The sequence below is a fragment of the Oncorhynchus mykiss genome, chromosome 6 (genome assembly GCF_013265735.2).
Source record: "Oncorhynchus mykiss isolate Arlee chromosome 6, USDA_OmykA_1.1, whole genome shotgun sequence".
Taxonomy (NCBI): domain Eukaryota; kingdom Metazoa; phylum Chordata; class Actinopteri; order Salmoniformes; family Salmonidae; genus Oncorhynchus; species Oncorhynchus mykiss.
In genome coordinates this window covers 85,673,543-85,683,797 of record NC_048570.1, presented here as the reverse complement: position 1 = coordinate 85,683,797, position 10,255 = coordinate 85,673,543, and the positions used below count along the sequence as shown (strand labels likewise).

General features: G+C 45.4%; 1 protein-coding gene across 1 annotated transcript; it reads left to right on the top strand.

Annotated features, from left to right (window-relative positions):
- The first annotated feature begins 3,687 nt into the window (after positions 1-3,687).
- On the top strand, positions 3,688-10,118 carry eif3m (eukaryotic translation initiation factor 3, subunit M). The gene is given in 11 exon segments (NM_001165101.1): positions 3,688-3,815; positions 4,521-4,653; positions 5,039-5,177; positions 5,402-5,525; positions 6,106-6,200; positions 6,585-6,668; positions 6,782-6,881; positions 7,055-7,136; positions 8,643-8,786; positions 9,144-9,204; positions 9,883-10,118. Coding segments are annotated over 11 exon segments (1,128 nt in total). The 5' UTR covers positions 3,688-3,773; the 3' UTR covers positions 10,007-10,118.
- The last annotated feature ends 137 nt before the right edge of the window (positions 10,119-10,255 follow it).

Genomic DNA, 10,255 nt, shown 5'->3' with positions numbered 1-10,255 from the left:
TCACCATTACAATTCTACACCAAGATAGACCTCTGACTGGCACACAATGGCATACAATACAATTTAGGATTAGTTTACCAGCCTCAAATCCTAACCTGAACCATTCAAATAAAACATGTAAATCACACTTTATTTGTTGCACGCACCGAATACAACAGGTGTAGTAGACCTTACAGTGAAATGCTGACTGACAAGCCCTTAAACCAACAATTCAAATAGTCTGGGTAGCTGTTTGATTAGCTGTTCAGGAGTTTTATGGCTTGGGGGTAGAAGCTATTAATTATTCCTTGTGGCGCCAAGACTTGGCGAGTCGGTACCTACATACAGGATGAAATGGCAAAACCATAGAGCCGTTTTTTAGGGGAAACTTGGTCTTATTCCAGTGCTCACTCAAGCGAGGCGCTCTTTGATGAGGTCACTGCTAGTCTGATAGATGAGCCCAGGGCAGGGATTGGACAGTGGTTGGAGAGGTGAGGAGGACAGTGGGAACCAGATGGAGAAAGTTGGGCGGCCATGTTGTGTGATGATGATCATGAGAGCGATTTACGTGATGGGTTAGTAGGTGGGTAGGCTACACTTGGCTGAGAAAACAGACACCTAAACTAAATCCTCTCCTAATACAGCCTTTTCTTTTCACACCCCCATAATGTCAAAGAGAAGACGGGTTCATCTCTGCCATTGCTATAGCTGATGTCATTGAGGACATTTATGCTGAATTTCTGAATAAGTCACACTCTGATAGCAGTGGGGCACAGCACACCTAAATGATCTGCTACTCTGAAACAGTCATGTACCAACCATTTCCTGTGAACAAACTCTGACGATGAGTCACACACATACTGCAATAGCTAATGGGGCTGACTGACCAGTCATTTTCTACTGAAATGTGCGCTAACACTTCAATACACACAGACACACACACACACACACACACACACACACAGAGACAGACAGACACACAGACACACACACACACACACACACACACACACACACAGACACACACACACAGACAGACACAGACACACATAGACACACAAACACATACAAGGTATATTGGGTCAGAGTGAGGTCAGCCTGGCTAAGAGAAATAAGACAGACAGATTGTTACACAGTGGACCAAGTAATGTTTCAGTCCAATGAACCTGTAAGACCATGCCTCATAATGTCTGCGGCTTATACCCTGACCACAGCCTTCATTTGCGGTCAAATTTTGGTTTAATTTTCAACTAACGTGAATTCAACAAAACATTTCACCAGATCATTGGATTTAGGTTAAAAGTTGGGTGAAAAAACATAAACAATTCCCTTATGCTGATGACGTTTTGCAAATCCAATCAATTTTCCATGTTGATTCAACGTCATCGCTTTGAATTTCTTTGTTGAAATGACGTGGAAACAACATTGATTCAACCAGTTTTTTCCCAGCGGGATCTAACCATAGGAAGACATGCCCTCTCTGTTACATACAGAGGATCATATCCAAACCTGCCGTTTTAATGCTTCTTCTAAAAAAGACAAACAATGTCTCGTATGCATCTGGAGCTTCAAAACCATAAAAAATACCCTTTTATTCTGCAGTTGAAATACAACAGGCACTTGACAACAGTTGTTAATCACCTAATGAAATGCTCAGAGTTACACAAGCAAGCACACTTTGGGAGTAGAAGCGGCCATAAATTCCTGGCTGTGACAGCCAAAGAGGGCAAGGAGAGAGTGAGGGGGGAGCTTGGTGCTTGGTACCAGGCACTCTCAGGCTGATGAGTGTTACACATTGTACAGGGGCCATGGTGAAACACTCCACCGACCATTTACCCCTAGCTCCCTATTTAAGATCCTTATCCTACTAAACATAATAAAAATTAACTTGGTTGGTCTAAACTTGGTTTAAACTGTAACTGCAACGTGAAATATCTGACTGGCAGACTCTCCAGGAATTATGGTCTGGCCGCTCTCTCTCTCCATTTCATGATGTGAAATGTTCCTGTAATCAAAGAGGAATTACTTGTTATAAGCAAACTGTGACCTATGTGCAGTTCATATCTCACTGCTATTAGATCAGTTAAAAATCCATTTCTATGCTACGTCAAAGTGTCTCAAATGGGCAACATACATAGACATGGATTACAGCAAACTGCTCTACATGTTATAAAGGAAACAGTACTGTATGGCTGAGTAAAGTTGAGACAGTTAACCCACCAAGACTTGGTATCCAAGGTCAGGATAGTATCCGTTTTATGAGACAGTGAAGAGGAAAGAAGAGAACACCATTGTTTGGGAGTGGAGGGTGCTTGGCTTTACTCTTAACGTGAAGATGTATGGCTTTACACCCCAATAGCTTGTAACCTGAGCCAGCTTTTAGGGGCAATTGCATCTCCAGTTACTCTTAAGCCCCCCCACCTCAATCACTCCAGGAGAAAGTGGCCTGCCTCTGCGGCTGACTAAATCACAGCATCCCACTTGATATACAGGCCCTGGTGCCATATCGCTGGGTCAGTGGGAGGGCTGTGTAAATGTGCTCCCCTCTGATGCTCACATTGTTTCCGGTGTCAACTCTGGGGAAAGTCATGGTGGTCCGAACAGAGAGGTAACTCAGCCAGATAACCTCCGTCCGAGGATCACCTCTACCACTGTAACTCTCAGCCAAGACATCCTGGGACTAGCCCCCCAGATGATAGATTGATACCTGGATAAGAAGAGGAGAAAGGATGGCATGGACCATGGCAGTGGGTCTCGTTAACTTGTGACCCTGACCATACACTTTGAACCCAGTCTGTTCTTTTTGGAGCGCTCAAGCTGAGGTTATCCATTTCCAGATGGTGCATAAGTCATCTAGCAAAATAAACAGAATTATATGATTCCACTACCTGTTTCACACATTCAGTATCTCGGGAATCCTTATTGAAATCCTTCAATAAAAGTGTTTATTAACAAGATTGTAGGATGTTCTCAAAGAAACTGGGGCTTGGGGCTCCCGAGTGGCGCAGCGGTCTAAGGCACTGCATCTCAGTGCTAGAGGTGTCACTACAATCTAGAAGAAAAAGAAACGCACACCTATTAAGACGAGGTGCTGGCTAGCGGAGTAGAAAACTTGAAAATAAAAGAGAGCCGCACACTCTTGGAGCTCAGATGCAAAAATGTAATACCAACGTTTCGACAGCCAAGCTGTCTTCATCAGGGTATAATCACAAACACTGCGGGATGACCCTGATGAAGACAGCTTGGCTGTCGAAACGTTGGTGTTACATTTTTGCATCTGAGCTCCAAGAGTGTGTGGCTCTCTTTTATTTTCAAGAGGTGTCACTACAGACATCCTGGTTTGAATCCAGGCTGTAACACTCCGTGATTGGGAGTACCATAGGGCAGTGCACAATTGGCCCAGCGTCGTTTGGCCAGTGTAGGCCATCATTCTAAATAAGAATTTGTTCTTAACTGACTTGCCTAGTTAAATAAAGGTTACATTTAAACATGTAACAACTGGTGGGGGGAACAAAAACTAAATGGTTACATTGTATCATAATTACATAATCAAACACGAATAAACATTAAATCGTTTGGCCATATGTTGTAAATGTAGAGGTTAGGCTACCTAAGCATTTTGTATGAAACAATATGAGAAAAAGTCCAGTCCAGCTGAATTATCACTACGGTCACTTTAACAGGATGACCCGGAAGTGCATCATGTTTGCCGGTCGTAAAGCGTTCTCTTTTCCGGTGGCCTCAGCGGTAGTGCGAGCGTGGATTTGATCTAGGCTCACTAAAATAACTATAAAATGAGTGTCCCAGCATTTATCGACATAACCGAAGAGGACCAGGTACGATTGAAGTGTTTTAGTAATAGTTACAAAAGAATGAGCACATGATATGTAACGTTACGACAAAGGATGACATGCCAGATAACATTAGCATGCTACCGTTAGCCATGAGTCGATGACTATGATCAGTACACTAGCTAGTTAGCCTAGCTGTTTGTTAGCAAGTATGCTAACTTTACAGCTGGTTCCATTTTCACCCCCAGTTAAATGGATCTAGAGCTCTTTGTAAACTTTAGCTATATCCCCGTGATTTATGTTTACTTAATACAACGTATTGCCAGCTGATGCATTTGTTTTACACGTAACTAGGATTGTACGTTAGGTAACTAGCTAACAGTTAGTTGCAGTCTACAACATCAACAATTTTTTGTCATTGTGCAGCCTTAATCAAATGTACAATTTAAATATCTTTAATGACAGCTGTTAAGTAGTGCACGTTTTGTTATTGGACTAAGTGTCATCGCTGTGTCTGTAGTTTAATCTGGGGTGTATTCATTAGTCTGATTCCGTTGAAAACTTTTTACAACGGAAAACATGTACTGTTTACTCAAGGAACCAAACAGAAGCAAATGGGAAAGGACCCAATAGAAACTGTAGTTTTCGTTGCAGAACTTTTTACGTTTGGTTTCACAGACAAAATGTTTCGCATTGGAATCCAACTAATAAATACACCCCTGTTCTTTTATAACGTGTTGTTGTTGACAGGCCTCAGAGCTCAGGGCCTACATCAAAGCCAAAGGAGCAGAGATCTCAGAGGAAAACTCGGAAGGTGGTCTCCATGTGGACCTGGCTCAAATCATCGAGGCCTGTGACGTCTGCCTCAAGGACGACGATAAAGGTGAGTGACACCAGGGAAACGCTAACCTATAGCCAGTGGCACTTCTAAAGGACTGCTCACATTGGTGAAGTATCCATGTAGAGAAGGCAAACATGCCCAAGGCATCTACAGATACACCTGTCTGCATGATGTCAGCACACACATGAACTGTAAACTGTCCTCTCTCACTCTTGTCTTTCTGTCTGTCAGCCCCTCCCCCTCCTTGTCTTCTTCCCTTAATTCATCTGCTGTTTTCCTTTCCATCTCCCTACCCATCCTGTCCTTTCTGTTTTCTCCTGGACCCCCACTTATGTTTGTTTTTCTGTTTCCTCCTAAAAGTGGCTGGTATGAATGATGATGAATGGTGTCATTGTGATTGATCGTTGTCTCTCTCTCCTCTCTGTAGAAGTGGAGAGTGTGATGAACAGCATAGTGTCACTGCTACTCATCCTGGAGACGGAGAAACAGGAGACCCTGATCGAGAGTCTGTGTGAGAAGCTGGTCAAGTCCCGAGAGGGAGAGAGGCCTTCCCTCAGGATGCAGCTGTAAGTCCACACACTCATCTATCTCTGTTCTCTACTAGTCTCCCTGACCGGTGAAGTATGCAGCCACCCACTAGATGCCTGGAGCACTCGGACATAGTTAATGGAGTCAGCGACCCAAGATTTGGGTTTGTTTATGCACGATGGAAGAAGTGGGACCCTTGTAAACACTAACCGTAAGTCATGTCTTAATGGTCAAGTTAACATGTATGATTTTGGTTGTATAGGCTGAGTAACCTGTTCCATGGTATGGATGAGACAGCCCCAGTGAGGTACACAGTCTACTGCAGCCTCATCAAGGTAGCAACCACCTGCAACGCCATCGCTTTCATCCCCACGGACCTCGACCAGGTACGCTCACCGTGCACACTCGCCATATACTGTCACACTCACCGTGCACACTCGCCATATACTGTCACTCTCACCGTGCACACTCGCCATATACTGTCACTCTGGGGGCGGCAGGGTAGCCTAGTGGTTAGAGCGTTGGACTAGTAACCGGAAGGTTGCGAGTTCAAACCCCCGAGCTGACAAGGTACAAATCTGTCGTTCTGCCCCTGAACAGGCAGTTAACCCACTGTTCCCAGGCCGTCATTGAAAATAAGAATTTGTTCTTAACTGACTTGCCTGGTTAAATAAAGGTAAAATAAAAAAAATAAATAAAAACTCTCACCGTGCACACTCGCCATATACTGTCACACTCAACGTGCACACTCGCCATACACTGTCACGCTCACCGTGCACACTTGCCATATACTGTCACACTCACCGTGCACACTCGCCATACACGGTCACTCTCACCGATGTGCTCATCCAATCCGCTCAGACCACACTTTACCAGTCATATGTAAGGGCTCTGTGCAGGAACAAGACCTTGTAGAGGAAGGATGATTGACGTTTCCATGGCTCTGCTTGTGTGTTTGTGGTTCAGGTGCGTAAGTGGATCACAGACTGGAACCTGAACACAGAGAAGAAACACACACTGCTAAGGCTGGTGTACGAGGCCCTGGTCGAATGTAAGAAGAGGTAACTAACTGCACACAGCCTTGTGGTGTCTTCGACACAGTCTGGTGCCTGGTGGTGTCTTCGACACAGTCTGGTGCCTGGTGGTGTCTTCGACACAGTCTGGTGCCTGGTGGTGTCTTCGACACAGTCTGGTGCCTGGTGGCGTCTTCGACACTGTCTGGTGCCTGGTGGTGTCTTCGACACTGTCTGGTGCCTGGTGGTGTCTTCGACCCTGCCTGGTGCCTGGTGGTGTCATCGGCACATTCACTCTCTGTTATGATTGTTTATTTTCCATATTTTTCCAAAAGTAATTCCTCAGTACAATGGGATATGTGTTGTGTATCTGCAATGCTTTCTTTTTCTGAGCTGGTTCTTGTGTCACTGAGGTTGTGTGTTCCTCTGCAGCGAGGCTGCAGCTAAGGTGATGGTGGAGCTGCTGGGGAGTTACACAGAGGACAACGCCTCACAAGCACGCGTTGATGCCCACAGGTACACACATACACACCTCTATCCTACTGTTATCCTACCATCATAACTACAAGATCTGACACGTGACTGGCTGTCTTTGCTGTCACTCACCCCTCTCTGGTTCCTCCCCCCAGATGCATTGTACGAGCCCTGAAAGACCCCAACACCTTCCTGTTGGACCACCTCCTGGCCCTCAAACCTGTCCGCTTCCTAGAGGGAGAACTCCTCCACGACGTGAGTACTGAAGCCCAGCTCAGGGAACAGCTCATCCTGCTGTTAACAAGGCCGTGACATTTGAACTCTGAGGATTTAATAGCTTCATATGAATCCATTCATAACAATGATGCTACATTATTACCTGATTGTTTTAACAGTGACTTCTCTCGCTCTCTCTCCATCATTCACAGCTCCTAACCATCTTTGTGAGTGCAAAGCTAGCTGCCTACGTGAAGTTTTACCAGAGCAACAAAGACTTTATCGATTCCCTCGGTGAGTGATCAAGACTCAATGGGGCTACCTCTCGGCTAGTGACCTGACTGCAGAGATCAAATCCCCCGGGGGACACACACACACACCCTGCCTAGCCTAAATCGCTGACCTCTGTGGATACAGGGTTGGAATGTGTGTGTCAGCAGTGTCTCTCTGTCCACACACTGCTGAGAACGTAGGGGTCCAATTAACATGGTTGGTCCTCCCACATAAGTCAGGTGGTATTGGCTCTCACTGCAGACATGGTGGTGTTTGTGTTAATATGCCTAGTCACTGTAGTTCCACACTGCTGGGCACAGAGGCAATTAGCCAAGGGACCCTCCCTGAGTCAAGTGGAATTGAGTGTGCTTGTGTGTTCATCACAGAACGATTACCTCTTGGAGTTTCCCTCCAAGGTCTCCCTGAGAGTTTGAACCATAGTCAGTTACATTCTTCATCACCCAGACAACTGACAATTAATGTGCATTCAGTAATTATAGTTAATGATCTCATGATTAATGGTACCTAAGAGTTGGTGACCTGTCATTGATTGATATCTATTTCATTGTCATGTCTTGTTATTCCTGTGTTTTAATAACGCTCTTCCTGTCCCCAGGTGTCAACCATGATGTTAGTCCTGTCCCCAGGTGTCAACCATGATGTTAGTCCTGTCCCCAGGTGTCAACCATGATGTTAGTCCTGTCCCCAGGTGTCAACCATGATGTTAGTCCTGTCCCCAGGTGTCAACCATGATGTTAGTCCTGTCCCCAGGTGTCAACCATGATGTTAGTCCTGTCCCCAGGTGTCAACCATGATGTTAGTCCTGTCCCCAGGTGTCAACCATGATGTTAGTCCTGTCCCCAGGTGTCAACCATGATGTTAGTCCTGTCCCCAGGTGTCAACCATGATGTTAGTCCTGTCCCCAGGTGTCAACCATGATGTTAGTCCTGTCCCCAGGTCTCAACCATGATGTTAGTCCTGTCCCCAGGTCTCAACCATGATCTTAGTCCTGTCCCCAGGTCTCAACCATGATGTTAGTCCTGTGTTTTATTGACGGTCTTCCTGTCCCCAGGTCTTAACCATGATGTTAGTCCTGTCCCCAGGTCTCAACCATGATGTTAGTCCTGTGTTTTATTGACTGTCTTCCTGTCCCCAGGTCTCAACCATGATGTTAGTCCTGTGTTTTATTGACGGTCTTCCTGTCCCCAGGTCTCAACCATGATGTTAGTCCTGTGTTTTATTGACGGTCTTCCTGTCCCCAGGTCTCAACCATGATGTTAGTCCTGTGTTTTATTGACGGTCTTCCTGTCCCCAGGTCTCAACCATGATGTTAGTCCTGTGTTTTATTGACGGTCTTCCTGTCCCCAGGTCTCAACCATGATGTTAGTCCTGTGTTTTATTGACGGTCTTCCTGTCCCCAGGTCTCAACCATGATGTTAGTCCTGTGTTTTATTGACTGTCTTGCTGTCCCCAGGTCTCAACCATGATGTTAGTCCTGTGTTTTATTGACGGTCTTCCTGTCCCCAGGTCTCAACCATGAGCAGAACATGGCTAAGATGTGTCTGCTGACGTTCATGGGCATGGCGGTGGAGTTTAAAGAGATCTCCTTTGGCACCATGCAGCAGGAGCTGCAGTTAGAAGAAGACCAAGTAGAAGCCTTCGTCATCGACGGTACCAACACCGCCTCAAATCCAATCTGACCCACACACACTCTCTCTAATAATACTATACCCCCCTCTGACAACACTGGAATTCCCCCTCAATGCAACAGTCCACCTAACATCTATAAACACAAAAAGTTAAAACGGTCAAAACAGGATGTTGTCTGTAGATGTATTTTTTCGACAAATTGAGGAACCAAACTGTCCTAGGAGCAGACATGTAGGAGTTAGTATCCTTATTGTTACTGTGACGTTGGTCGCCCTCTCAGAAGTCTGTAATGTGTTTGAGGGTTGCCTTGATACACGGATACTCCCTCTTGTCTGCCGCCCACCTCTCTCAATGTCTTCCTGTCTCTTTTGTCTGTAGCCGTTCGGACTAAGATGGTGTACTGCAAGATTGACCAGACACAGCGAAAGGTTATCGTGAGGTAAGCCAAAATAATAATCTTTAAAAAAACGTGCTATTCTAATCAAGTGTGTTCTGCGATGTCAGCGGCTGCGTTTGGCAGGCTGAAGCTGTGTCGTATTACGGCGCAATGTAGCAAAACATTTTGCAACAGAAAATGGAAACTGCCGTTGTAGTAGTCCCTCCCCTTTTCTTCCGTTTGGTACCTAATGAACGACCCTGTAATAGAGACACTGTAGCAATCAGTTCAAGGTTTCTGACAACCGTTCTTCAGAGCTCCCCACTATAAAACCATAGCGATGGTCTTTGTTCTTGTGTTGCTGTACAGAAATACTTTTTTTCACCTTTTGGAGGCTTTTTTTTGCCAGTTGAGTATCAATGCTATTGTTGATGGGTTTCCGCAAAGGAAATCTAGACATCTATTTTTATTCTGTGCTACAAAGCAGGTTCCCTTTGACTCTGATCTGATTGGTGCTTACAGTTGTGGTATGTTCAATGCATATCTATTTATCATAGGGTTTGGTTGTGTGTATGACAAGGAAAATGTCTTCCCTCTAGGTACTTCAGATGTATTAGGCACTACACTGTCAGAGGGAGACTCAAAGCTCTTAAGATTTCCAATGATACCTTTCAGGGTTGCCAGGTAGGGCATTATGCTCCCCTTTCCCTAACCAGGTGTCTTCATCTCTGCCCCCATCAGCCACAGCACACACCGCACCTTCGGCAAGCAGCAGTGGCAGCAGCTCTACGACAGTCTCAGCTCCTGGAAGGGCAATTTGGCAACTGTGAAGACCAGCCTCCAGACCCTGTCCCCCTCTGCCTAAGATCTCTCTCTCCAAAACCTTCTTTAAAAAACTTCCCCCTTTGTTAAACTCCCTTGGTTGAATCTTCTGTCACCATTTTTTTATTCACCCAATAAAAGACTAATTGAGATCTTCCATGGTTGTTTTGCTTGTCTTAATACCAGATGTAAATCATGTCTAGCTGTTTACAGGGGCAAGTGGTAGCGCAGAAGTTTCAGCATCACATGCGAACATCAGCAGTGACCGTGTTCTCCAGAGAAGCTGCTGTCT